General features: G+C 54.3%; 4 protein-coding genes across 17 annotated transcripts; 1 reads left to right on the plus strand and 3 right to left on the minus strand.

The window, feature by feature from the left end:
- Nucleotides 1-208: 208 nt before the first annotated feature.
- fkbp6 (FKBP prolyl isomerase 6) lies at nucleotides 209-2,885 on the minus strand. 2 transcript variants are annotated; one of them, XM_037243996.1, is made up of 8 exons: nucleotides 2,773-2,885; nucleotides 2,044-2,161; nucleotides 1,865-1,954; nucleotides 1,579-1,778; nucleotides 1,373-1,492; nucleotides 841-1,038; nucleotides 660-769; nucleotides 209-588 (listed from the first exon to the last, which is right to left on the minus strand). In XM_037243996.1, the coding sequence occupies exons 1-8, from the start codon at nucleotides 2,833-2,835 to the stop codon at nucleotides 507-509; spliced, it is 981 nt and encodes a 326-aa protein (XP_037099891.1). In that variant the 5' UTR covers nucleotides 2,836-2,885; the 3' UTR covers nucleotides 209-506. The 2 variants fall into 2 exon arrangements, with proteins under 2 accessions (XP_037099891.1, XP_037099890.1); XM_037243995.1 differs by having other exon boundaries at nucleotides 1,576-1,778.
- An 84-nt stretch (nucleotides 2,886-2,969) lies between these two features.
- tmem244 (transmembrane protein 244) lies at nucleotides 2,970-7,462 on the minus strand. Of its 4 annotated transcripts, none has more exons than XM_037244005.1 (7): nucleotides 7,351-7,462; nucleotides 4,771-4,923; nucleotides 4,338-4,423; nucleotides 4,197-4,273; nucleotides 3,896-4,021; nucleotides 3,549-3,593; nucleotides 2,970-3,455 (listed from the first exon to the last, which is right to left on the minus strand). In XM_037244005.1, exons 2-7 carry the CDS (start codon nucleotides 4,861-4,863, stop codon nucleotides 3,358-3,360), a joined length of 525 nt encoding a protein of 174 aa, XP_037099900.1. In that variant the 5' UTR covers nucleotides 4,864-4,923; nucleotides 7,351-7,462; the 3' UTR covers nucleotides 2,970-3,357. The 4 variants fall into 4 exon arrangements, with proteins under 4 accessions (XP_037099900.1, XP_037099899.1, XP_037099896.1 ...); XM_037244004.1 differs by having other exon boundaries at nucleotides 3,820-4,021; XM_037244001.1 differs by having other exon boundaries at nucleotides 2,970-3,593.
- tmem200a (transmembrane protein 200A) lies at nucleotides 5,429-11,532 on the plus strand. The gene is made up of 7 exons (XM_037243989.1): nucleotides 5,429-5,934; nucleotides 7,139-7,240; nucleotides 7,329-7,564; nucleotides 7,642-7,808; nucleotides 7,876-9,679; nucleotides 10,091-10,275; nucleotides 11,274-11,532. Exons 2-5 carry the CDS (start codon nucleotides 7,140-7,142, stop codon nucleotides 8,791-8,793), a joined length of 1,422 nt encoding a protein of 473 aa, XP_037099884.1. The 5' UTR covers nucleotides 5,429-5,934; nucleotide 7,139; the 3' UTR covers nucleotides 8,794-9,679; nucleotides 10,091-10,275; nucleotides 11,274-11,532.
- Nucleotides 11,533-11,703: 171 nt separating this feature from the next.
- LOC119117621 (band 4.1-like protein 2) lies at nucleotides 11,704-24,932 on the minus strand. 10 transcript variants are annotated; one of them, XM_037243972.1, is made up of 22 exons: nucleotides 23,757-24,932; nucleotides 20,688-20,845; nucleotides 20,515-20,619; nucleotides 19,983-20,165; nucleotides 19,136-19,240; nucleotides 19,025-19,067; nucleotides 18,693-18,768; nucleotides 18,511-18,607; nucleotides 18,307-18,431; nucleotides 18,148-18,235; nucleotides 17,560-17,712; nucleotides 17,398-17,495; nucleotides 17,113-17,294; nucleotides 16,785-16,870; nucleotides 14,908-14,967; nucleotides 13,900-14,052; nucleotides 13,700-13,762; nucleotides 13,165-13,500; nucleotides 12,811-12,939; nucleotides 12,632-12,730; nucleotides 12,469-12,549; nucleotides 11,704-12,379 (listed from the first exon to the last, which is right to left on the minus strand). In XM_037243972.1, exons 2-22 carry the CDS (start codon nucleotides 20,835-20,837, stop codon nucleotides 12,275-12,277), a joined length of 2,517 nt encoding a protein of 838 aa, XP_037099867.1. In that variant the 5' UTR covers nucleotides 20,838-20,845; nucleotides 23,757-24,932; the 3' UTR covers nucleotides 11,704-12,274. The 10 variants fall into 10 exon arrangements, with proteins under 10 accessions (XP_037099867.1, XP_037099866.1, XP_037099872.1 ...); XM_037243971.1 differs by having other exon boundaries at nucleotides 20,688-20,849; XM_037243977.1 differs by lacking the exon at nucleotides 23,757-24,932 and adding an exon at nucleotides 23,379-23,524.
- Nucleotides 24,933-25,823: the final 891 nt, after the last annotated feature.

Here is a 25,823-nt window from a genome sequence, read left to right on the forward strand (position 1 = left end):
CATGCATGTCATCCCTCCACTCTCAGCTATGCACCCAGGGAGAAATGTATGACAAGAAACGGCCGGCACACCTCCACAAAAGCATAAGAGGTCATCGTTCCCTTGCGAGCCGGACTTACTTGTCGGTACGCGGCTTGGTGCTCGTTGCGTCTGGGTTTTACCGCATTTTAGAGGCTCCAACTTGTCACAACAGAAGAAGAACTTCACAACCATTTCACATTTTTATTTGTGTATCTGCAACAGTGCCCCCGTCCCCGAATTCAACTCGGTGTATTTAACATAGGAGGAAAAAAAAAAAAACCTTTGTAACTTTCAACGTGAGGTGGCTAATTAACAATGCACAATGCGGGGGAACATCTCGTGGAGAACATCAAAGTTTGGAAGCGGCCCCTTTGAGTCGGATCGCGCGCTGGCTCCTCACTTGCCCATTTTCACCAACGTGATGTGAAAGACGGACGACAGGAACGGGACCAAAATATTACCGCTACCCAAAAAAAGAGGACATCTTACATCTTTTGGTGGCTCTCAAAGCCCGGGAACATCTTGGTGTACAATTGTTTCTCTTTGTCCAAGCTCTGTTTGTAGCGCCTGCAATTTTGTCAAAGGGGGACAATTGAAAGACAAAAGTGGCAAAATGGCACCGAGCATTTTGCACTTACACGGTGATTGTCTTGAGGAGGCTGTTGACGTCACTATCCAAAGGCCTCCTGGTCCGGGCCTTGACGAGGCAGGCGTGGGCGCTCCCGTACTGGCGTAGCTCCGCATATGCCTGCCGTAGTGTCAAATAAGCTTCACGTATGGGCTGGCCTTCGGGCACCCGACTTGGCAAAGGTGTCTGACCTGCGCACAGCGGTACAGCGCCTTGGTGTCGCCGCCGTCCATGGCCAAAGCCCTGTTGGCGTACTTGAGAGCTTTCTGCGGGGCGTCCAGGCGCAGCGCCGCCAACGACAGATTCAGATAAAGCGGTAGCAGCGCCGCCCGGATTTCCGCCCGCTCGCCGTCGCTCACGTTCGCCCTGTTGCCCAGCAACACCGACGCCTGTTGTCCGAGCGTAGAGAATCATTGAGAACACGTGGCGAGTTCGCTCGTTCGTTCAAGTAGAAAGGCAGAACGTCCACAAATAAGCAGGACGAGAAGCAAAGAAAGGTCCAAAAATGAACAGCTGACCGACCGACCCACCACCTGCTAACCAGGGGTGAAAAATGGCCTGCTGTTTGATGGGTATGCCAGAAGGTGGCGCCAAAATGCGGTCAAATCGAAAAGTCTCCTTTTTCTCCTGCAGTGACATAGAGCAGCAGCCCAAAAGTGAAAAGCTGATTTAAAAAACAAGTCAAAAGGCCGCCCAGAGGTCTGTCTGGACGTTGCGCTTCACCTGCTTGTAGTGCTCTTTGGCTTTTTCAAAGCGACTCTGCTTGAAGCATCTGTTGCCGCAGGTACGAAGCGTGTCGGCCGCTTCCATCACTTTGGAAAAGGGAAACTGGTTCTGCTCCTCCTGAAGACACACATGGCCCGGTATCAAGTCAAGCACATTCGCACAATTCAACAGAAATGTCAGATATCTCCAATTGACGTCACCACAGTCATTTGGACCAATTCATCCACTTCTCCCAAGTCATAGAAGTCCAGGATCTGGATCTCGAACAAGACGCGGGCAGCGGCGGGGATGAGCGGCGGGCAGCCCATATCTCCGTAGGCGTAGCGCGGCTGCAGCAGGAAGCGGGAGAACTCGCCTTTGCGCATGCTCAGCAGGGCCACCTCCATCCCCGGCAGCGACACGTCTGCACCCATCACACCGTGCTCGACACCGTGCTCGACACCGTGGTCACTCGTGCGCGGCGGTCACTGCGCTCGCTCGCTCGCTCACCTCTGCCCAGCTTCAGGAGGGGGGGATGCTTGAGGTGAGACGTCGTCTCAAACGGCCGCTCCGAGTATTCCAGGAAGGCCGAGTAATGCACTGTCCCAAACGCGGGGAGGAAACGGTTTGTAACGCGCACAAAGTAAACTGTCGACAGTTTGACTCCAGGAAGGCTTTTGGATAATCACTCAAAACTGAAGCACTTTGGGGCACAGGGGGCCCATCTCCGGGGCAGATCACCTCTTTCAGGACCCCTCCGTTCCCCAGGATGTCCTCCATCTGCTGCTGGAGACGCTCAAATGGACTCTTGAGAAGGCACACCCGCGCGCGCGCACACACACGCACGCACGCACACACACACTTGGGTCACCGGCGACACTAAAAACACGACAGTCATTTCCTTGCAAGTAAAATGGGGGTAAAACCAATGACAACTACTTAAACCAGGGGTCTCAAAGTCCAGTCCTCGGGGGGGCCGCATTCCTACATGTTTTCCAAGTTTCCCTCGTTCAACACATCTGATTCAATGATCAGGCTCCTGCAGAACGTGAGGATGAACTGATCATTTGAATCAGGTGTGTTGAACCAGGGAAACTTGGAAAACATGTAAGAATGTGTTTTTTCTTTTCTCTACGTATTAAACAGCTTTTGAATGATTCCCCCCCACCCCACCAGAGTTGCCTTTCTCCTCGAAACAATCCAGAATGGTGGAAATGTTTCACAAATGACAGATTCGTTCAACGTCATACCTAAACAACAAGACGGTGAATTGAATTCGTTCCTACATATCAATGACGTTTCAAGGTTGGCGACGGCGTAATCCAATCCAACTTATGTGCAAGGCGCATTTGAAAAGGAATTCGTTGCTCGCAGTTTAGCTTCGCTCGCATTTCGTGGGCTAACGGACAACAACTCACCAGGCTTGGCTCGTTACCTAGAACAAAGCGTTGCCAAAGATTCCGTCGTCCGTTCGTCGACATGTTCACGCCGATAACAAATTGCTTTCCAAAACTGAAATCGTATTTCTTGTTGCCACTTTTGACGCGCTTTCGGTACACGTGTCGAGCCACAAGCCACGTGACCTGCCCAGAAACGAGAGGTGTGTCGCCCGAAGTGCGCTTAAAAACTTTTTTAATCTCAATTTACAACAACAACAACAACAAATGGAACACAGGTGTCACTGCGCAATTTCTTCAATAATCGATCGACACCGATGACGTCATTACGTGCTGACGGATATAACGGGTACACGCCAATAAAAGCACATGTACTATTGGGCCTGCAACAACCACATTTGTCCGAACCTACTTCCAAGTAACATGTAAATCACAATCTGGTTCCATACATTTTCTAAATGAATAAACAATAGAAAAATAATATAGCTGACCAGGTGTCATTTGTACACGAGACGAGTGCTATTTTCCACGCAACGTTACAAAACCACAAGCGCAAACGTCGTCGGATGCTTTGCTCCGTCCGCTGCGATGCGTCCCGAGCCCTCGTCAGAAGTTCTGCAGCTCGGCCGGGTGGACAAAGTTGCTCCTGAAGAGTTTATAGGCCAGCGCCTGCCCTCCGAATATCATCATCACCAGCCCCGAGCCTGCCGAGTAAGTCAACGTGGATGAAACGAGAAAAGCCGTAGAGCGCTTGATGAGTGTCAACACGGGGGTGCGAAAGACATTCAACATCTCACCCAGTGCAATCCACCAGTGCTCGGTTGTGGGGAAGTCCGACATCACTGCCCAAAGAGACGAAAAAGAAAACCAGTTGTAAATGGACGCAGCTCAAAAAGTCCACAAGAACGTCCGAAAAATTGGATGAAATGAACGTGCGTGCCTCTGTGCGTTCCCGTGCACACTTAGCAGACTGGTGCTTTTGGGAACGCACAGAGCACACTTTTGAAAAGAAAACATGACATTGCAATCAATACATTTCATTCAAATGACATACACTGTATGTCATACAGTGATCCTTGTTGGGGTGACAGCCATTCTTGGAGCTCATGACAACCATTACATAACCTGACTAATCCTCCTGCACCTGCAACAGTCATGGCCACATGCAGCAGTGTGACCGTGATGGCGTAGTCCCACACCCACTCCTCCACGATCCAAGCAAACACCAGCCCTCCCAGAACATAGGTGACTTCTGTGGAGATGACGCCCACTACGGAGGGAGGGAGGGAGGGAGGGAGGGGGCGGGCGGGTCAGGGTCCAGGTGCCGGACAGACATTCATTCGTTGGTGATGAAAACTCAATGTAAACTCCATGGCTGTGAGAATTGGCATCAAGATGGTGCATCGGTAATCGTTGGCGCTTTGAGCATTCCGCTACGCGCTCACCCAGGTATTTTGGGTTCTGCCATGACGGTTGGGTGGTGTAGTCAAACGGTGCCAACAGGCTGTTGATTTCATGAACCCTACAAACAAGCAAAACGGCTTTGACGCAAAGGAAACAAAGAAAACAATCACTCCCTGGTGTACCTGAGCAGTCCGACGCAGAGGCTGACCGCCACGTAGTAGAGCGAATAGAAGCAGAGCGTGCACATCAGCAAGTTCTGCAGGACCACCTGAGGACAAAAAGTCAACTACAACGTTAGGATGCCGTTTCTCCCGAGAGCGCTCAAAACCCTTCCGCAAAAGAGCTCGTCACCGTTGGGCCTGTCACTAGCCGCCATTGACCACATTCCCTTCCGTTTGTCCTAACGGCGTATTACGGTGCGCGGCGGCGGCCCAGCGGTGTGCGCGCACGCCTCAGCCGAGCCGGCGCTAATTCACTTAGCGGCTTGTGAACACACCGACCGACCAGCCGGCCCACCGCCTGACTTCTTTTCTTGCTCCTGACTTGGCGGACGTATTTTGCATGCGCCAGAGAAAATCATAACAAGAGAAGGTCTTCCCCCTAAGTGGTGCTTACCCAGGTGTCACTGGGCGTGGTCTTGAGCGAGACGGCTCCATGGCGCTTGATGAGCGTGAATCCACAACATCGACAGCAGTAGTCCAAAAACATGAATGGCCGTGGCGCCCGCGTGTGGCGCCCAGAGAGAAAGCCAGCGAGAGTGCCTTCCACCTACATGTCATGTTTGCGTCAGAGAGAGAGAGAGAGAGAGAGAGAGAGAGAGAGAGAGAGAGAGGAAGGATTATTCAAAACAGGATTAGGACTAAAATCTGAGCAAAACACCGCGCGGCGCGATTGTACTTTTCAGTTTACTGTGCTGCCTCTCACAGGTCACTCATGGAACTACACCAGACAATTATGTATGCAGTGTGCCGGTCACTCATGGAACTACACCAGACAATTATGTATGCAGTGTGCCGATTAGGATAGCCTTTTTTTCCAAACCGATCCCGACCGAGTATTTACCTCAAGTCATTGTGATTCTCATCTGGCGTTCTAAACGCAAGAAAAGCAGGAATCTGCCAAGCCATTCAAAATGAGAGGGAATTATGAGGAGAAGCCATGTGACATTTTTGCCTTCAATTCTTTAGTGTTCAGCGCGTCCCCACGGCAACAGCCTTTGAAAATAAAAATGGCCCAATGGACCTCCGTACGACCTGGCACCACCCCTCCCTCCCCGCTCCCCCTCCGTTTGACGCGCGCGCTCTCTCGCTCGCACACATGTTCACGCGCACCGGAACGCTTCGGAAGAACCGTACGTGGAACAAGAAGACGTTTCCTACTGTACTAGCCACAAAAGACGCTTTTTGCGTGCGTCGATCTTTGAACGCAACAGTTTGGGTGGGCATTCCGGAGCGGTGGACGTCGGTCGGGGAGTTTTTACGCGACGCGCAGGCCGAGAACGACGTCACGTTTGCGGCTTTTCAAGCATCTCAGTGCGGATCCTGCGAGAATTTTGCACAGGAGACGCGCTGGCAGGCAGCGTGACTTTGGAGAGTCCAAACAAAAGAAGGAAAAGAGGCAAAGAAGCGGAGCGCGCGGAAGATAAAGTGGTAAAAAAAAAAAAGTGCAGGACTGGGATGCGACAAGAATCAAATAAGACTCGACTTTGCACGTATACTGACTCAAGTGTGATGCAGCGAGATGGATTTATTGACGGAACACTGACGCTCTTACTGAAAGGTAAGGAAATGCAGAAATTGCATCAATGAAGCGGTTTTTTCTGGAGTTTATGAAATTGTTTCATTATGTCTGACTAAATTCTTGCCGGTTATCTGTTCAAAACGAACGCAACGTTGCCTTCCGCAGGCGCACAATACTTGTTAACGCCATGGGTGGGATCGCGGCATCATGCTGTGGCCTTAGCACTTTTAAACAACTCGTACGATTGCTGAGGGAGGGAGGAAGGAAGGAAGGAAGGAAGGAAGGAAGGAAGGAAGGAAGGAAGGAAGGAAGGACGGACGTCGAAGGGGACGCTTTCTGGGGGCCCGCCCACATTTTGTTAGGGCACCCCGTCACCGTGCATCTAAACTGAAGCCGCTATTATACTGCCCTCGCGTGGCCAAGCAGGAGGAGCGAAAATGTGGCCGGCGTCTCATCGTTGTTTTCCGGGCCTCGAGCGCCACGCACGCCCCGCTTTTGCCCGCCTCCGCTCGCTTTGAGTGCGTGCGCACGCAAGCGACAAGCACGCAGTGTGCGCTGAGCGGACTCCTCGCCAGCATGCATATTTCATACGCCGTTCTTCAATGTTGGATGAAGGCCTACAAGCCTTTCAATTATTTCTCAACGCGCGTTTCCCCATCCGGTTTGCAAAGGAGAGACTCGGCTTCGCCACTGACGCCATGCCGGTGTCCGTTTTGTTGACAACTATTCTTTGGTAAATGCTCCGAGGTTAAGGAGCCATGTGAAGCGGGGTCAAGTTTTGAACGCCATACCTGTCCTCACAGCTGGCTGTTGGCACGGAAACAAGTCACCTCACAGCAGCTAACATGTCCAAAGAAGGCAAAAAGTGTCTTTGCAGAGGAACGCCATCTCAAAGAAGATGTTTGGACGCAGCGTTTTTTTCATGGATGGCGCTTCAAAGGCCCAATGCTAATGTGCAGATTCAAGCCGCATTTAAGGCTTCTAAAAATAGTTGTGGCTATTGGCGGCCAGCTGCCGCCACGCACGGCAACGGAGCTTTGAGAGATGGAAACGATCCGAAAAATGCATTCCACCAAATGTGTTTGGCGAGCTTGTCGGCTCTTTTGCAAACGCAAAATCTATTCGCCGCTTTGCTTGTTACAACGCTGGCACACGTGCAAAAAGCAGAGAGACGTCAATTGGGCTAGCTCACGAAAGGTGTCGCCGTATGCTAATCTCTACCGTTTTGTCTTTTGTGGCAAAGTATGACAGCCGCAGCCGGCGTGCTGACGGGCTTGGCCAAGCTGAAGCGGCAGGATTCGGTCCGCTCTCAGCAGCGGCCCGCCGAGGAGGAGCGAGCGCCCAGGTCGCAAGATTGAGGCCGTTTTCCGCGCGCGCATTGGGCAGCTCATTTGCTGTCAACCTGCTTGCTTTTAACGTTTGCATTGTGACAGAAAAGGAAAGCGGCGCACTGACGTGGTGGTGGTGCGCGGCCGCTTGCGCCTCTTCTCCGCTTCGGGGTTCTTCCTCCTGCTGGGCCTGCTCATCCTGGCTGTCGGCGTGGCCATGGCCACGCTGGGCTACTGGCCGCAAGCCTCGGGCCTAAGCGGCGGAGGACCGTCCCCGCCGGCGGCGGCGGCGGAGGAGGAGAGCGCCCCCGGGAGCTCCGGCCTAAGTCAAAAGACAGAAGGTCAGACCATTTCAGCTTGCAGATTTGCGCTCAGATTTGCTCAAAACAGAGGCGTGTGTGCGTGCGCCTGTGCGCAGGTCGGGGCGGCGGGCAGTGGCGAGGAGGCGCTCTGGCGCGCTTCCTGGAGCGGCACCGGCACTCGGAGAGGATGAAGATGTTCGGGCCCTTCACCATGGGCATCGGGATTTTCATCTTCATCTGCGCCAATGCCATTCTTCACGAGAACAGAGACCGGGAGACAAAGGCGGGTGCAACGTTACGCCGCATTGCGCCGCGCCATCAACTAAACATTGGTCTGTGGCGGCTTGCAGATCATCCACATGCGAGACATGTACTCCACCGTCATCGACATCCACGGCCTCCGCCAGAAGGCGCAGAAGCAGCACCGCCACGACCCCGGGGACCACGACCCCGGGGACCACGACCCGGTGGCCTTCTCCTCCTGGGCGGAGGAGGAGGAGGCGCTGCTGGCCAAAGAGGAGGAGGAGGAGGAGGCCGGCAGGTGGCGGGCCAGGATGCGGTGTAGCTTCGCGCCGCCGCTCCACAAGGACCGCTCGTCGCCCCAAAGAGGAGGGCACCGTGCCCGCTCCATCGTCTCGTCTTCCATCACGGCATTCACGCTGCCCGTCATCAAAGTCAACAACTGCGTCATCGACGAGCCGGACGCGGAGGCCGTCCCGGAGGAGCCAGGACGAAGCGGGAGGGATGAGGACAGGTCGCAACCGCCAGGCGTCGCCACGCTGTCTCTGGCGGTCCCGTCGCCGTGCCTGGCCCGGGCCTTCAAAGCGTCGCGCTTGCACCGGAGTCACTCTGCCTCCTCCGTGTCCTCGACTTTGGGCTGCTGGCTTTCCCCCGGCGCGGCGCAGTCCGACTTTGGTTCCAACTCCTCTCTGCACATGCTCGGCAGCCACACCAAATCTTTGGACCTGGAGCGCCGGCCCGGCACGCTCGGCGTGCACGGCCATCAGCGCAAGCACCCCAGCTGGCCTCGCTTGGACGGCAGCAGCTGCGGCTTCAAGGGCTACGCCCGGCTGGAGGGTGGCGGCGGCGCAGGGACGAGGCCGGCGCGGCCGGCGCCGCCGCTTCTGCCACCGCCCGCCGTCGGGCGGGACTACAGCAAGCGAGAGAAGCTGTTCATGATATCCCGTTCGCACAACAATCTGATGTTGGAGCGCCACGACACGAGCAGCAGGACCGTGAAGCGGGGCGGCTCAGAAACACGCTTCTAAAACTGAGTGAGTCACCGTTAAAACGCACGGACGGACGGACGGACAGCTGGCTCCAAAGGTGCTTCTGAAAACTCAACGCGCGCACAAAACGCTGGCGGCGACGGGCCAGCGTACGGATGTCCAAAATAAAAAAGGTCAACAATTAAAGATGTTAAATCATCTGAAATTAGAAATCATTTGAAAAAGAAGCAATCCATTTGCCCACAAAGTTCATTGAGGATCTTTCCAAAGCTGGCAAAGAGTGGCGTTTCCTTCAGGCCGCTCGCCGCTCTCGGGTAAATGTCACGCCCGTTACGTCATGCGAGAAACGTGTCGTTCGTGGATGAAGCAAAACAAAAAAAAAAGCCACTGTCGGCATGGCAACGAGCATCACGGGCGACCCCCGCCGTCACTTATGCTAAAACGGCCGAGGGGGGTTGCCATGACAACTGGAGGAAGACGAATTGAAGGGCCATGGGAAAGTTCTCCAGACAAGACTATATTTCTACGTTGCGGAGGAAAAAAACCCTAAAGGTAGCGCTGAGCAGGTGTGAACGGTGGGCGGGCGTCCTGCCAGCTGATCGAGAAAACATCGAGCCAGAAAAGTAGACATGGAAATGAATGCCTTCAACGCTGCTCAAAGTGTGTTTGTCCGGCGGGGTCGCTGATCAAAAGCACGATGGGGCCAAAAAGAACTGGCTTTGTTTTCACATTGCGACCTTTGTACGGACGGGCCCGTGCGGCTAATCTGCTTAGGGAATCAGCAGAGTGCAAAAGAGCAAAGTTCACGTCATCGACGACGGCAGAGTGAGCGAGAGCAAGCCGAGCTGAGCAACAACAACAAAAAGCCGCTCAAATGACAGCTTGCGGTCTTTCCGAGGTCTTCAGCGCCATATTGTGACTTTGTGTGAGTAGTGAAGGCTTCAAAGTTGTTTGGCATACCTGATGAACGGCTGACTCGGGATTCAAACGGAGCGCTCGCGTTTTGGGTCCGGGTGACTTGGTCTCTCCGGCGTCCAGGTCACGGCTCTCCACAACGCTGTATAGGGAGGGAGGGAGGGAGGGAGGGAGTGAGGGAGAGAGGGACACCTTGAGTCAAGCTTAGCGGAGCAACAGTCTCTATTGCTTTGTTGTTGATTTAAAAAAAAATGCTTTTCATCTCGTCAGTCCTGACCCTTCTTGGTCCGAATCAAAGCATGGGGAGTTACCAAATGCCCTTCTGCGGGCACTTGTCATGTTTCAATTGTTTCAATGATGTCAATGATTAGAACGACCATGAATTTCGCTTCAGCGTAACGTCGTCGCCTTCCCGGAGCAGGATGGAGGTGCTGAGCGGGCCCTGGGCCGGCCTGGCTCTGTTTCTGAGGAAGACAGTCACACAGACAGACGGAGACAGGGAGACGACTGACGGCTTCCTATCGCTGTGCCTCTTGGGCCTGTTCTTCTCCGTCTGCGTGCTCTTGTTGCAACTGGTGCACTATTTCCATCAGAAGCTCAGCCAAGGTATGCGTCCCAGTATTTTTGTCCACAATGCGCTGCCTTACTTTTGAATGCCGGGGACAATATGTAAGCAAGCGAATGTTGAAATGACCAATGACTATGCAGACGGCCCACATGATCAAGTCCAAACTTCCATCAACTGGGTTCTGGAAATACTGACGGCCCATATGATCAAGTTCAAACTTGAATCAATTGGGTTTTGGAAATACTGACGGACGGCCCACATGATCAAGTTCAAAGTTTGGGGTTCTGGAAATACTGACGGCCCACATGATCAAGTCCAAACTTCAATCAATTGGGTTTTGGAAATACTGACGGACGGCCCACATGATCAAGTTTGGGGTTCTGGAAATACTTTTGGTTCGTCTGACGGCCCACACATCTTAAGTGTTTGGTTCGAAGTAGTCAACAACGTCGTTTGATCCCATCTTGTCTTGCCCTGCCCAATGTAGGCAAACGTTCATGTCCATTCGATCCTTTCATTTCGACACAACAACTTGTACAATTCAATACTCAAGTAAACTGTCTCAATGGGGTCAGAAAAGGATTCTGACGGTCAACGATAAAGCACACAGCAGTGAGTTTGTTTCAAATGTACTTACCCCAGCAGCTTGTCGCCGAAACGGGCTAGAGTTGGGGGGGGGTTGGGACGACGTCTCAAGGCGATGGATGGATGGATGACGTTTGGGAGCGCGGAAAGGACGCCGTGAGTAGTCAAGTCAGCCACCACACGTATTGTATGTTTGCTTTCAAAACGCGAGCAAATAAAAAGGCACACGCTCGTGCAACAACATTTGCTCGGATACACTTGGCCTTACGCTCATGGCTTTAGACTCACTTTGAATCTTTCCCACTCCAAAAATGAAATTGGGGGCATTTGAATGGCTGGCGCCGCTTACGCCACCGAATTCCTCGACTACTTCTTTCAACGTATATACTTGTGCTCCCGCCTATGCTCGGCTGTATTATTTTCAGCGAATACCGTCCGTCACTGTTTGCAGCGGAGCTTGATCTAGCTGGGCTTTCACACGACGGACGCCAGCGCCATCTACAGGCCGCTCCGCCGCAGTGCACGCGAGAGGAGTAGGAGCGTCGGTGCGCATGCGTACACCTGTGGAGCACAACTATGGAAAGAAAAGCATACACCTCAGAGGATTACAATGCTTTATTTCAAGTGTTACGCACCAATTGACTTGAAGGGTTGTACGGGCCAATTAAGTGGCGAGAAAGGAACAATCTTGGGAGCAATGGGGCTGCGTGGAAAATACTAATACATGTGAAGAAATTGACAATAAAGCAGACTTTGACTAAAGCTGCTGCTCCTGCTACACCCCGTTTGGCTCTATAGATCTGGATCACAAACATTCCCAGGAATGGACTTTGCAGCCAGCCCCACTGCTCCTTTTGCACTGAGTCAAAGAACATAGTGTGTCATTTTTAGTGGTTTTAATGACCCCATCCCCAAAATAGGGAAACTGGGAGAGAAAGGGGGAAAAAAAAAAAAAAAAAAGGGTTCACAGAGGAAATCAAATGCGGGCAAAGCAAAACTACAGATATAGTTGTGACATCCAAAAGGTGAAAGTCTGGAATGTCATGGCAAAAGTGTTTTTATAAGACTCCATTTGCCTAAAATATTTTCGGGGCTAAAAACATCCTGAGATTCAAATATTTCAGCTTTGAGAAGATTTGACGTGTAAAAGTGTGTCAATTTGAACAAATCTAATAAAAAAATCCAGTCTAGAAAGGTGGAATGTTTGGTTTAGTCTGATTTTTTTTCTTCTTCAGACATAATGATGAGAGCATTGCGGGAGTCATCCCCAAATGCAAAACGGGAGTCGTTGCCGAAGCCATGAAAAACAAGTTAAAACATGCTACTAACGTTAAGCTAACAACGTGGTTCCTTAGCTTCCTCGGTGTCCGTTACGATACTTTTTAGGATTGTTACTTTTTGGGGGAGGGTACTTGGTTGTCATCTTGTGGGCACCTCTCCAGTCACTCAAGGTCAGTCGTCCTCATCGGCCAGTTCCGTCTCTTTGTGAACCACCACCCTGGTGACGGACATGTCGGGATGCTGCTCTTTGGCCTCCTTGATGGCCTGGGCCAGAGCCTTGCAGAGACAAAGAAAAAGACGCAATCACAAGGCCAGCCCAGCATCACGGCGGGCAGGGCGGGGCGGGCGCTTCACTTGCGGCCAACCTCGTCGTGGTCGATGTCGCGGTCGCCCGTGATGACGATGCGCTTCTCGATCCTCGTCTCCGACAGGCCGCCCTTCCGCGTCTGCACGAGAGCAGCCGGCGGATTGGAAAGGCACCGCTTTGAAAAGCGCCCAGTCCAGTCCAGTGAGCGAGCGAGCGAGTACCTTGGTGATGTGCGTGGTGGTGGTGGTGCACAGCGACTCCGAGGTGACGCTCTGAGCCGTCGTCAGGACCCCGGGCTCTCCATCGCCGCTTCCGTCCGGCTGCCGACAACAAACCAAAGTTGCGTCGTCCCAAGCGAGCCGACTGCGGGGGGGGGGACGACGACTCTCAGATGACGCACCTGCGCGGCCTCGTACGTGATGGTCTTGGTTTCCGTGTGCACGATGGGCACCTCCTTGGTGGCGATCTCGCTTTTGTGCTCCGCAAATGTGTCCGATATGGTCAGCGTTTCCGTCTTGACCACGGGCGGCTGCGACAGGGGCGTTCCAAAGTGTCAGCAATTCATTCCTCTGACGGCAGCCCGGTGAGCCACGCGAGATGCAGACCAAGCTCAAGACCGAGCGAGGCAGGGAGGGAGGCAGGGAGGCAGCGAGGAGGGTCAAATTCCACACGCGCTCAGCCGCCGACACGATACGAGCGGAGGCCCGGGAGACGCCACCAAACGCAACAAGAGAGCAGCCCACCCTGACTTTACCTGAGAGCAACAAATAACCTGCGCCGGTCGCTCATCCTCCGCCACCTCGCCGTTGGCAGGACCATTTGGAGCTTGGCCGGGCGTCGCCGTGGCTTCTTCCGCTGGGTTCTTGTCTTCCTCCGCTTCGGCAGGCCGGCTAAGCTCCGCCGACTTCTTCTGCTCCTCCCTCTCCGGGCAATATTCCGCCTCCCCGTCGCTCTGGGACGAAGCGCTCTCACCCTCCTCGTGCCGCTGCTTCATCTTTTGCTCTGTTGCTTGGGCTTCCGGCGCGCGCTCCACCGCATAGGCTGAAATCTCTCGCACTGCTACAGTTTCTTCGATTTCAACTTCCGTCGTCTAAGTGCACGCACGTGCGAACCAACACAAAACCAACACGCGCGCACGCACACGCACACACACACACAGCATGAGAGACAAAAGCAAAATATTAGTATGGACAAAAATGATGTTATGGGACCACTGAGGTTAAAAGCAAAAGCCAACATTTGGACGGACGTGATGCTGCATGGAGAGGAAAGCGTGAAGGTTAGAGCACCTTGGCGGCTTCTGGGCCGGGGCTGTTATCTGCTGCGCTTGCCGCTGCTTCTGTTACGGGCGCCTGTGTGTCACACACACACACACGGGTAGCCAGCGCACACGTCAATCCCGTGTCACAGAAGCTACTTAAAGTCTAGGCAGACCCACGTCGCATGCACTTGGAACAGACGGCGTCAGGTGGGCCGGGTCGGGACGTACCGCGGTGGGCTGCTGAGGAGAGGAGGCGACGCGCTTGTCCCAGAGGTTGCGCGGCGGCGGAGGGGAGGGGGGCAGCGCCTCCATAAAGGAGCGTTTGAGCTGGCTAACGCTAGCCTGGTGTTTGAGGACTTCCGCTTGGCTCTTATTGTGCTCCTGATCGGGGGCCGATGGAGGTTCCATTAGGACGTTGGACAGGAACAAGGGAGGGAGGGAGGGAGGGAGGGAGGAAAGAAATAAAGAGGGAGGGAGGGAGGGGGCATTGGGTCACAAGAACATTAGGCTGTCGAGGTGCATTTCACTTGTGACTTTTGCATTGGAGGTGATCACTGCGGCCGGCGTCAAAAGCGTGCGTGGGTGGGTGGGTGAGTTGGAGCTTGCGCTTCTTATCTAACTTCTGATTGCCAATTGGAATTCTTTCAAGGTTGACATTTTCATTTCTTCTAAACAGGTCAAATGGAATCATTGGCGTACATTTTAAAAGCGGGGCACCTCAACCAAACTGGATGGATGCCGCCAACGACAACTCCTAAAGCGGGTTCCGTCGTACTTGGGGACAAATTTGCCGCTGCCCACCTTGGCGATCACCTCCGAGTTGCACCACGTAGCTGCCGGTTTTAGTTGGTTAGCAAACGGCAAATCATCAGACACAGAGTGAAGTGGGGGTGGGGGGGCAGGCTTGGCCCTAACCCTGTAGGGGTTACTGAGGCAGGGTTAGTCGGGCCAGTCGTGTAAAGCGCAAAACCCGGTAGCGACATTCCGCATGCACACGTCACAAAGCGGCCATTGTGCAAATACTTCATCGCAGCGGATGAGCGGCTTACTTCGGACACCTTCGAGCCAAGCTGTCCAAAATGGCCACCGCGTGAATTTCAGACCACTGCGAGCATGCAAACCGGAGCCCGACAGAACGGCCGTGGCGGTCAGGCGGGCGGGATGGGCGAGAAAAGGCGGCAGGCACGCGTGCGCGCTGATTGGCGCCCGTCAACGGCACGGCGCTCAAGTACCAACCTCTAACATCAAATTACTGTGCCTGACATAAATATTATCCACGCGCGCTCTCAGCGGACTCTGGAAGGTGGACAAATAGAAAGCAGGCAGGATTATAGATCCAACTCAAATCAACACAACAGCAAAAACAAAGATTTCATCCAAAGACGCACACGGGCCAAGGTCAAAGCGGACTCTCACTCTTTTACAGGAGCGGCTCTGGAAGGCAACAACAAACCCGCGGGCAACACAACCTCGGACGCAGAGCGGGAAAAGAAAGCATGCCGGGTCCAGACGGCCTCTCCCCCTACAGACCTGGGTGGGCGGGACTTCCGCACGGCCGGGGCCGGAGTCCGCCTTCTTAACCTCGGTGCCGTAGAGAAGGTTGTGGCGATGGGAGGGGCGGGCAGGTCAAAAGAAAACCAAATGGATGATGGCAAAAAAATACTAATTGATGACTTTTCAGCAAATCCATATGCTGCCCCCATGTTACAAAAATACGTCAATTGATACATTTTTGAATGGAAGCGTCAGAAAATGTGACATAAAATGCTCTCACTCGCCTTTCTTTTTTGAAATGTCCCGCATTTGCGATGCAGGCGTGACGGGAAGGGGGAAAAAAACAAAACAAAAACATGAGGCAAAAAAAAAAAAAAAAAAAAATAATCAAGCGAGCGTCTAGGCGGCGGGATGGCACATTTCCCGCGTGGCCAAAGCCGGGCCGCCACCGCCCCGCGGCCTCCTCGGGCGGCCGCCCCGCGGCCTCCGCGGGCGGCACAGCGCCAGGCCCAGCAGAGGCGCGGCCAAAAGCAAGGCCGGCACCAGCGAGCGGCCGGCCGCCAGCGCCACAGCCAGCGCCACGGCCAGCAGGAAGGCCGCCGACAGGAGGGAGACCAGCGGAGGCGGGCGCGCCCTTGAAAAGGGCTCCGAGGCCAGGCCGCGCTTCAAGGTGGCCGCCAGCCAATGGCAAAAGGGCTTCTTGGGGGCGCCAAAGCTCAGCAGGAGGAGGACGGACGGAAGCACGGACGGAAGCACGGCCCTCAGCGAGCGCCGCCCGCCTTCCACGCCGCTCCCTCGGGAGCCGCCCTCTCCCTCCGGGACCGGAGCGTCACACACGGGAGGCGCCGGCTCTTTGGCCTCGGGGGCCTCGGAGACATCGGAGAGGCCGCTCTCCGGCTCCGGCTCCAACTCCGGCTCCGAGATGGAGTCGAGCGACGGCGGGATGGAGGAGAGGGACGATAACGAGGAGAAAGAAAGGGGGAACATGAAGATGGACTGATGGGGGAGGAGCACGCGTCAAACAGGCCAGTGTCCAAAATTAGCATGCAAGAGTGAGTGGAGAAGGGGGGAGAAACAGGGAGAAACCAGGAGAGACAACATTAGTCAACGTCAAGAGAAAAAGGTTCAACAGGAGGAACGCGGCAGCAGTGGCGGGTGATGAAAACCTTTGGATGTGTACAGCTAAATTTGCCCAGAAAAACAAATGGAGACACCACGTTGGCTGGCCGGCTGATAGCCGGCTGATAGCCGGCTGATAGCCGGCTGATAGCCGGCTGATAGCCGGCTGATAGCCGGCTGATAGCCGGCTGGGTGCAGCCAACAACAAGGAACCCAAATTGGCCTTCAAATTTGCAAGGCTTCACTTGTGATAGCATTTTGGTCATCTCACGAAATGGAAAAACGCATCCAACATCTGACAGAACCAAAGCAGACGTGAAGGGAGGGAGGGAGGGAGGGCGGGAGGGAGGAAAAAGGCCAAAAGTGAAAGGGGGGGGTCTATAGGGGGCATGCACAAGCCACGCCACAGCATCCGCTCAACTTCCGACAGGAGCGCAAAAGCCAGTACGCCATAGCTAAGGCTCCGGCGCACCTCGTGGCTTTCCTGCAGCCCAACGCACCTTGGAGTCTGAGCAGAGGTCCGAGTGGGGTCGCTGGCCATTGTCGGCGGCAACGCGGTCCGCCTCTGTGACGCTGATGCGCGGGGCTGAGGAGACAAAGCACAAAGTTTTGCAGCGCAAACTGAACCACGTACGCCGCCACGTGCGTTGGGCGTGACGTTTTGCTCACGACGCGATGCTCGTGTGGTCCCGTACATTGACCCGAGGGTGGCGCTCGAGAGCCACGTCGACGAAAGAGTCATGAGCGAGTCATCCGGCTGGGGGCGACGTCTCACACACACCCACACTCGCACAGCGAATAGCACTGGCGTAAAAAAAAAATGTCTACCTCCATCCAGACTGAGGCCAATGCGTTGGGACAAGGTGCGCTGAAAAGCAGGCGCCGGGCGGTCAATGAGGGCGCTGGCCAGACGGGTCTGCGTCTGCGTGCGGCCGCTGTAGCGGAACTTGGAGCCCAGCGTCAGGAAGCGTGCGGCAGTGGCGCCAGCGGCGGCCTCCGGCGCGTTGAGCCTGCGGGAAGGTGGAGCGGTCGGCCGAGGAACGGTCAGCCGAGGAACGGTGCGGCCGAGGAACGGTGCGGCCGAGGAACGGTGCGGCCACGCGGTGCGCCTACCTGAAGAAGCCGTGGTTCTCCACGCACCCCTTCCAAAGCCGTTTGGCCGAGCGATGGCTCTGCAGCTTGAAGCCCACGCTGCTCTCAAACTGCTCCGTCTGTGGCAAAGCGCATGACAACCAGGCGATGGTCCGGCGACACGGTGAGCGACGCGACTGGTACCTCTCCGGGCCTGATCTTGATGTAGAAGTTGTTCCTCTTGTAGGAAATCTTGAGGATCTTGGGCCAAGCGAAGCGATTGATCCGAAGCCGGTCCTTGTAGACCAGGAGCCCGTTGGCGCACACTCCCAGCGTGATGTCCACGCCCTCGGAATCCTGCGCCGGGACGGAGGGGATGCATTTTCGGGGGTGCTGGGCCAAACGGTGCACTCCGGTTGCGGCCGAGTGTCCCGGACGGCTTGCTTTTGTTTGCCGCTTCATGTTAGCTGGCAGGCTAAGCTTTTAAGTGTGCGGCCATCTGGCGGTTGTCAGCGTTAGGCTCATTTCTTCTTTTTCTGGCCAAATTTACTGCTAAACATCCAAAAGTGGGCTCATCCATCTCGCAGGAATAGGCGCCTGAACCAGCCGGATTTTCCGGCGCAAAGACAAACATGGAGGCAACGTGCATGGGAAGGATGACTGCAGCCCCCGAGGGAGGCGGGCCGTTCCCACGACTTTTTTTTCTCAAAGTGTTTGTACAGCTGAGACACGCACGTACGCACATAACTGACTGATCAAAGTGTGTGTGGGTGTGTGTGTCGGGAGTTGTACCTTTGCGTGGTGCAGGTCCACCCCGTACATGGACAACTTCTTGGCGTTTTCTAGAAAGTGCACGTCAGCCTGCGCCGGCGTCTGTCCCCTGTGCATGAGTACGAGAAAGGCTCCGGTCGGTGAGCGCGCCCGAGCAGCAAACCTTTTGAACTTTCTCACTTGTGGGCTTTGTAGAGCTCCAAAATCTTCTCTTCCATCTCTTTGCTCTGATTGGGGGCAAAGGTCAGGCGGCCAATGCAGTCCAGGGGCCGAGGCCGCTCGGGGTCCCAGTCGCCGTACTCGGCCTGCCGAGGCAAACGCAAGCATGTGGCCGGCTCAGGAGCGCTGGTTTTGGACCCGCCGCTCGCTCGCTTGCTGGCTTACCTGCAGCGTGTACGAGGCCAGCAGCGCGCGAGTGACAAAGGAGCAAGGCAGGCGACCGGACGCCACATCTTGGCGGAGCTGCAGACACAACAGGTACCTCCACGAGAGAAACAAAGACGTTGACAAGCACTCGGGGGGGCGGGGGTGGCGGTTGGGGTCTCGGGCTCCGAGCGCGTGCTCACCTGGTGATGTCTTCGGTGAGCAGCGAGGGGTCGGGTGGGTAGAACTTGACGTTGAAGGCAAACTGCCAGTTGTTGCCTGAGGACGCACGGCGGCGACGCTCGACAAAGGCCCAAAAGCAAACGCTAGCCGCAAACGCTAGCCGCAAACGCTAGCCGCAAACGCTAGCCGCAAACGCTAGCCGCAAACGCTAGCCGCAAACGCTAGCCGCAAACGCTAGCCGCAAACGCTAGCCGCAAACGCTAGCCGCAAACGCTAGCCGCAAACGCTAGCCGCAAACGCTAGCCGCGCGCGCACGCAGACACGCCCCCATCTACTGAAAAAAAGAACTCACTGCGGATTTGTCTCTTGATCTCCTTGGTGGGGTCCAACCAACACTGATGGGTAAAAATACAGACGAGTGAGCCGCTTCGGGGGCCCGCCGCTTTGGGGTCAAAGCACCTACCTTCTGGTCGTGGCGGTCGGCGTACGTCAGGCCAAAGTAGTCCTTCTCCAGCAGGTTGAGGTGCTCGCACACCTTGAAGAACAGGAAGAGACCCTTGGCGCCTTTCTGCTCAAGCAAAGGAGAGAAAGGAGAGTGGGAGTGATTGCATGCTACTTGCAGACTTTGATGAAAAGGCTTTGTGGACAATGACAGAAGACAAAAAGAAAAGCATCCGTATGGAGGAACAAGCAAGCGCACGTCCAAATTTGCTACTTCCTGTGAGAGTGTCAAAGCGCCCCGGCTCGCATTCCGGGAAAATCCTCCACACTGAGCAATGACAATGACATTCAGCCGCACAACACGCACACACGATGACCTTTGCACGGGCAGAAGGTCAGACAGAGAGCAAGCGGGTGGGAAAAAAGCGCAAAGAATGGAAAGAAAAAAAAAATGTGTCCCATACTGGAGCCCTGCATTCTACAAAAGACACTTTCAAGATGGGCAGCGCAGCGCAGCACTGCACAGCACTGCACAGCACTGCATGTGTGTATGTATGTGCAGCCAGCCCATCTGGAATAAAAGGCCACTTCTTCTTCTTTCTCTTCTTCCAGCCCGCACAAAACATCTCTTCAGTGGAGCCCACACGCTGCTTTCAGCTCATGGACGACCTGCAAAGCGGGATGTGGCGCCCGCCCAACCGCTGTCCAAAATATGGCGTGGCATCATTGGAATGCATTGAGCAGCCTGCGCCACAAGCACAAAGCTAGCTCCTTATGAGTAGACGCTGAAAAAGGCTCTTTGGCCAATGATTGGGCCCTTCAAGACGAGCAAGACTTTTGAAAGCGGCAGAACCCGCCGTCTGTCTCACCTCCACCTCGCAGGCAAAGTCGGAGCCGTCCGGGAGGGTCACGTGACACACCGCCAGCTTCATCTTGCTCTTCCTCACCAAGCGCAGCGGCGAGCGGAACGTCGAGGTCCGGCCCTCCGGCTCCTCGGTTGCTCCCTCCTCTGCCCGGCAACCTCCCTCACCCGTCTCGCTCTCCCCGGCGGGCTGGAAAACAAGAGACGTGCTTCAAAGTGCTCCTTTCTTTGCAAAAACGGTTCCATGCCAGCGTCGGGAACCCTCCTCAAGGTTTACAATTTGTTTTGTTTCGTTTTTGATTGTAACGGCGACCATGTGCATCCGTTGCTGAGCTGTTAAGCAGATTTTCAAGGCAAAGTGGATGGAGAGAGGCGCCAATCAAGCGCCCTGCCCATCAGCGTTTGATCTTCCCCGACTTGGGGTTAAAGCCGATTAGGCCGTTCCCTCCCGGCCCGGCCTGCGGAAGGTGACCGAGCCAGCGAGCCAGCGCATTTGCAGCCCAGCGCTTTGGGCCGCCGCGGCGTCCGAGCTCACCTACCTGGGACTGGAGCACTTTTTCTTTGAGTTGCGGCTCCTTGCCTTCCGCTTCCTCGGCGTGTCCGTTCACTTGCGGGAGCACCTCTCGGCCACCGTTCTCCGGGCTCTGCGGGCGGCACCGGCTTCGTCGATGAGCTCTACAGGCGCCGGGCACCTTAACCCCAGACGACGTACCTGGCGGCTTGGAGACGTGCGCTTCTTCAGCCAGGCGGGCAGGTAGCGCGCTATCCCCTTGCCCTCCTTCTCTTTGGCTTTCTCTTCGCCGCCAGCCGGCCGCTCCGCTTTGTCCTTCACCTCCGTTTCGAAGCCCGCCTCTGTCGTCATGGCCGCGCCTGCAACGGAGCGTGAGCACACGTGACGGATTTAGAAGGTGCTCGCGGAACGCCGGATGCCACTCATGGGAGGCTTGATGAAAGGAAAAGTTCACATTCCCGTGGTGAATGAGCACAAGACAAAAAGGGCAAAACCTACTCCTGTTTTCTTGCGTGGCTTTTTGCTACGGTTCGAGGACGGGCGCGTTGCGCAAGCGACTGCTTTTGTGGGCACAATAACAGCCTGGAGGTGAGGATTACCTACGTAGCCTTTCAAACGTCGTCTTCTTACGTTCTGCGCGGGCACCGACTTTTTCCTGAAGTGGCCCGGGACTAAAAATAGAGCGGGCCTCTGGCTAACGAGGGGGGGGCGAAGGAGAGAGCCGTGCGTGCAAACTGGCTGGAGGGCGCAGAAGAAACGGAAACTTGAAAAGTAGCGGGTGTCGTCTTTGTTTTGCTCATCAAGGCCAGTTGAATGCGCTCCTCCTTCAACCTGGAACATTTGCCCCCCTCCACCACCTTCAAAACTAAATCTGAGCTGCACTCTTCCGGGCTCTCTTTTCAAAAGGTGCGTGGCATTAACAACCCCCCCACCCCCTTTCTGGATTTGCTCGTCTTCCCACAGTCTGTTCAAACAAACAATGGCGCACGCGTCGAAGGCAGATTACAAGCTAATGTGGACAGACGGATGGCTGTGAGCGTCAACATTCGTACAGTTCCACGGGGATCAGCACGCTTGCAAAAAAATAAATAAAAAACTATGCTGAGCAACAGCGGCTGTCAGACAATTAGCGAGCACTTCCAACTTTACGGACGGCCGTCTGGAGAGGGGGGGGTCCTTCCCGATCCTGACATGTCCAATTTTACGGGAGGGGCGGCAGAGACAAAGACGTCAAGACTGCTTTCATCAACGAGCAAGGGTGGAAAAGGCCCGCCCGCCGCCCCTTTGGCACCGATGTCGGGTTTCCACGGCAACGGCACTCGTGGACGCCAGGCATAAATCCCGGCGGAGACAAGAGATTACTGCAGCAAAAATAAAGATTATTGTGCAGGCGTACAAGTGACAAAAGAGATTACAGTCCCGCCTCAAGCGGGACGAGCCCGACCCCGTGACCGAGTTAGCCTGCGCCGTCACACGCCACAACAAAAGCGAGCCAATGCGTTTGCGTGCTTTTTAATGTCGATCGGTGTTGATATCAAGTCACGCTCGGGGCGCAAACACGGCCGCCGCTCCTGTCACGCGGCACGCCGATCCGATTATCCCGAGGATAATCTGAGCGCGGGTGCATGCTGCTGTCTGTCGGCATGTCTGTCAGTCCATTAGGGCCTCCCTCCGTCCAAGTGCTGCAAGCGACCTCACCTCGCGTTGGCCCGAATCTCGCTTTGGCCAAGAACGGCCGCCCCGGCCCATATGTGCCATTGTCACCCATCGTTCAGCAATTAGTGACAACGTGCCAGCGGGACCAAAGAACAAATATTAGCAGCGAGGGGAAACCGCTGACGAAAGCGCAAACGACACACTCCGAGTCTGGAGCCGGCCGGTGCGCCGTCGCGATGGAGATGTACATCCCATAGAAGGCGGAGGCAACGGGTGCCAGACGCGGCGAGGCGCTCGGCTGGAGAACAGAGAAGGGATAGCAGTTACAGGTGGTGAGAGGAGAAGCCTCCACGTTGAACCCGGTCGGTGACAAAGTCAGCAAGAAACACGTACGTACGTACGCACGCACGCACGCACGCACGCACGCACGCACACACACACACACACACACAGGCAGGCTTTTTGAGCAATATCTGTCGCTCTCAACTTCCTTCTCACTTCCTGCCTCCCCGACGTCACTTGTTGGCTATCCTCATCTTCCAGGGGTCTCCTAAACTTGATGGTGGTCCCGATAGGACCTTGGTGCGAGCCAAAGAGGGCCCTTCATGCAAAGCAGGGTACCTCTAACTATTGGTCAAATGTAGCTTGGGGATATTGGGAAAAAAATAGCTTCTTTCAAACTGAAACTCCTTTTAATGAGCAGAGGAATCCAGAGCTCCCAATTGAGGCCTCTCATTAGCGAAGTGGACAGAGCCGCTACTGTTCCGTCAAATTGGTGCGGACAGTTCGACTGTATGTACACCGACACCGAGAACGAGGCAGCAAACCGAGGCGGTGTCGCCATCGTCCCTTGCTCGTTCGTGGCTGCAGTGTCCAATAGGCATTAGACACAAAAAGGAGATTTGGGGGCAAAGTTATGCCAGATGCAAAATGAAGCAATGATGTGGGTCGCGATGAAGAGCTTTGATACTTGATTGATTGCTATTTTTCTTGTTTTGATACGCCGTGACGCCTTTTCCGGTTCAAAAGAGGAAAGGTAAGGTACGCAAGCCGGGTGAGGACTACATTTCCCACACTCCCTTCCGCGCAAACAAGTTCAACACGACGAAGACCCGTTGAAAGAGTATCGGGCCAACGCTCTCCAGCGCGCGGGCGGGCGGGCGCACGCTTTGGAGTAACAAAAGTGCTGTTTTAAAAAGGCAAAAGCATCAAGAACAACAAAGCACCTCATCTTACCCCGATTGAATGGTGGCCGCAACGGAGGCGAAAGTATGACGACACGAGCGAGCGAGCGAGCGGGCGGGGGGCCGACAGCCAGCCAGCCAGCCAGCCAGCCAGCGCTAACGCAAGCGACATGTACAAGCGGAACCTCACAGGGAAAACGAAATAATGGCTTTTAAACGCCAAAGTTACGGCCACATGCCCACGAGACCTTGCCGTGGATGCTAGGACGCGCACGCGCACCAACGTTGGGCGCAGTGACCGCGATAGAAAGGACCCGAACGCTCATAATTCGAAATGATTTGGAACGGTTGCTGAAGCATGTAGCGTACCTGCAGATGCAACACACACCCGAGACCATTTCATCACGTGATTTAAAGGCTCAAACGATACCTTTTTGATACAAGTCCCAGTTGAAAAACTATGTGGAGCTCCCTCCCAACGGGTGCTGGCCTCGGCGTGTCCGCCCCTCAAGAACGAATTCCCGTATCGCGAGCCTCCTGCAAACAAAAATCTCCCGTGGACGGACGAGTCCTCCTCACTGAAAATCTGGCAGAGTGACAATCATCCTCGAGTCCCGCCCCATAGCCTAAAAATGTGACCCGTTTCGCTTCGTCATTGGTCGAAAGGGATTTCTATCTTGCGTTCGGCCACGCGAATGGCCAATGGCGTCGGAGGGAGCGTTCAACACGGATGTAGGCTTGCTAGTGTGGCGCTCTAGCACCCTCTAACGGAGATGTCTGCTCGCTGCAACGCCTTATTGCACAAATAGCGGCTTGAGCCTTCATTTACGACCTTCCGTTAATTCCGAGTTTGAAGTCAAAGACGTCGTTGTCGATCACAAATTTACCAGAAGTAAATAATCACAACAATTACGACTTTGTTATAGATGATATTTATTTTAGGATTAAAGGATGTCAAACAAACTGTTCCGGATAGTAGTGGTACCTTGATTTACAATGAGTTTACGTTACTTATAAAAGACAACGCAAAGAAATAAACTGGATTACACGCATGGATTTCTATAGAACTGTATGATGAGCACTGTATGCGGTGTAACTGATACCATTCGATGTCATCGCATTTTAGTGTGGGTTTGCACGTACCTCACATGTACCCACACCCAGATTACAGGACCTCGCGTAATTGTTTTATAGCAGAAGGGAAATTTACATTCGCAAAAGACCAGAAACAAATAAACAGACCGCCTCACCATGTTCAGTACAAAATATGTTTGATTATAATAAACAACAACAACAAGAGTGTGTTTTTGCAATGGACCCACCATATGTTGAGCATCCATCCATCCATCCATCCATCCATCCACCCATCCAGTAAGTGTGCACGTAAGAGGGCTAAGGGCTGCAGTTAGGAATAGGCCAGGCGGTCACTGAGCGTACCTAACGACTATCCTCGTGCATCTCCGATTCACCTGCAAGCCGATTCAAGCCAACCTTCTTCTGCCGCTTGTTGACCGGCGCTCTGCACAGCAGCGCCGCGCCACGCCACGCGGCGACCTGTCGAGGCTTATCCCGCAAATGGATGCTTCAGTGTCACGCCACAGAAATCAAAGTGAATTGGCCACCTGGCTGTATTCTTCTTCTTGCTGGTTGTCATTAGAGAACGCTACATCTCGACGCCACGCTTTCGCCATCTCGTGGCCACTCATTGTAATGAATGCCCTCTATGCAAAATGAAGTTAGTTCGTATTTTGCATGTCTGTATCTCTCCTTTTGCAGCAATTGCAATTATTAATAAACTTGAGAGCAGAACAGTTTTACTCACTGCCTTGGACTAAATCCTTCAACGTGCAGTTGACAAAAACGTTCAAGTGTTAATCAAAGGTTCATTTTGAAGGTCAAGCTCCTTCGTGTGGTAGTTGCGCATCTTTGCATCCTACCCTCGATCCTCTCAGTTGCTTGAACTGAACTGTAAACGTGTAAAAATATTCTGAGGGTGGGTTGTGTTCTTCCACCAGGAGGCGCCACCGAGTTCGACCAAAGCGAGACTGCGTGCTTTTCCCGAGTCCAACAATAAAACCGAGTCCCGAGGACTTTGTATGCATGAGTGTCACAGGGTGTGGGAAAAAAATCACATGCTCAAGGAGCAGAGCTCAAACAAACGCAAGATTGTCGAGAAGAAACAACAAGGAGGCTGCTGCTGAAGGCGGCAGCAGCAGCAGCACTTCTAAAATTGGACTTGAATGAGAAATAAACACGCTCAATGTTGCAACAAATTGCTCTCAAACAATGCTCATACCTCAAGTCAAGTTTATTTATGTAGCCCTAAATCACAAGCAGTCTCAAAGGGCTTCACATATACAAAACAAATTGACAATTATTCTCAAAGCATCCCCTGATCTTAAGCTCCCAAGAGGGCAAGGAAAAATTCAACAACAAAAAACCCTACGAGGGGAAAAATTAGAAACCTTGAGAAGGGACCACAGATGGAAGGGTCCCC

Source organism: Syngnathus acus, chromosome 24 (assembly GCF_901709675.1).
Source record: "Syngnathus acus chromosome 24, fSynAcu1.2, whole genome shotgun sequence".
In the NCBI taxonomy this organism is placed as follows: domain Eukaryota; kingdom Metazoa; phylum Chordata; class Actinopteri; order Syngnathiformes; family Syngnathidae; genus Syngnathus; species Syngnathus acus.

Excerpts from the sequence above, each read along its gene's own strand:
- fkbp6 (XM_037243995.1), bottom strand. The coding sequence starts at position 2,835 with ATGTCGACGAACGGACGACGGAATCTTTGGCAACGCTTTGTTCTAGGT. Across the intron at positions 1,955-2,043 it reads CCAAAGTGCTTCAGTTTTGA|TGCATTACTCGGCCTTCCTG; the intron begins GTGATTATCCAA and ends CGTTTGGGACAG. Across the intron at positions 1,779-1,864 it reads CCTCCTGAAGCTGGGCAGAG|ACGTGTCGCTGCCGGGGATG; the intron begins GTGAGCGAGCGA and ends TGATGGGTGCAG.
- tmem244 (XM_037244001.1), bottom strand. The coding sequence starts at position 4,863 with ATGTTTTTGGACTACTGCTGTCGATGTTGTGGATTCACGCTCATCAAG. Across the intron at positions 4,274-4,337 it reads CTCTGCGTCGGACTGCTCAG|GGTTCATGAAATCAACAGCC; the intron begins GTACACCAGGGA and ends GCTTGTTTGTAG. Across the intron at positions 3,594-3,895 it reads TGTGGCCATGACTGTTGCAG|TGATGTCGGACTTCCCCACA; the intron begins GTGCAGGAGGAT and ends CTCTTTGGGCAG.
- tmem200a (XM_037243989.1), top strand. The coding sequence starts at position 7,140 with ATGACAGCCGCAGCCGGCGTGCTGACGGGCTTGGCCAAGCTGAAGCGG. Across the intron at positions 7,565-7,641 it reads CCTAAGTCAAAAGACAGAAG|GTCGGGGCGGCGGGCAGTGG; the intron begins GTCAGACCATTT and ends GCCTGTGCGCAG. Across the intron at positions 7,809-7,875 it reads ACAGAGACCGGGAGACAAAG|ATCATCCACATGCGAGACAT; the intron begins GCGGGTGCAACG and ends GGCGGCTTGCAG.
- LOC119117621 (XM_037243972.1), bottom strand. The coding sequence starts at position 20,837 with ATGACGACAGAGGCGGGCTTCGAAACGGAGGTGAAGGACAAAGCGGAG. Across the intron at positions 17,713-18,147 it reads TGGACCTGCACCACGCAAAG|GATTCCGAGGGCGTGGACAT; the intron begins GTACAACTCCCG and ends GTCCCGGCGCAG. Across the intron at positions 12,731-12,810 it reads TCACGTACGAGGCCGCGCAG|CCGGACGGAAGCGGCGATGG; the intron begins GTGCGTCATCTG and ends TGTTGTCGGCAG.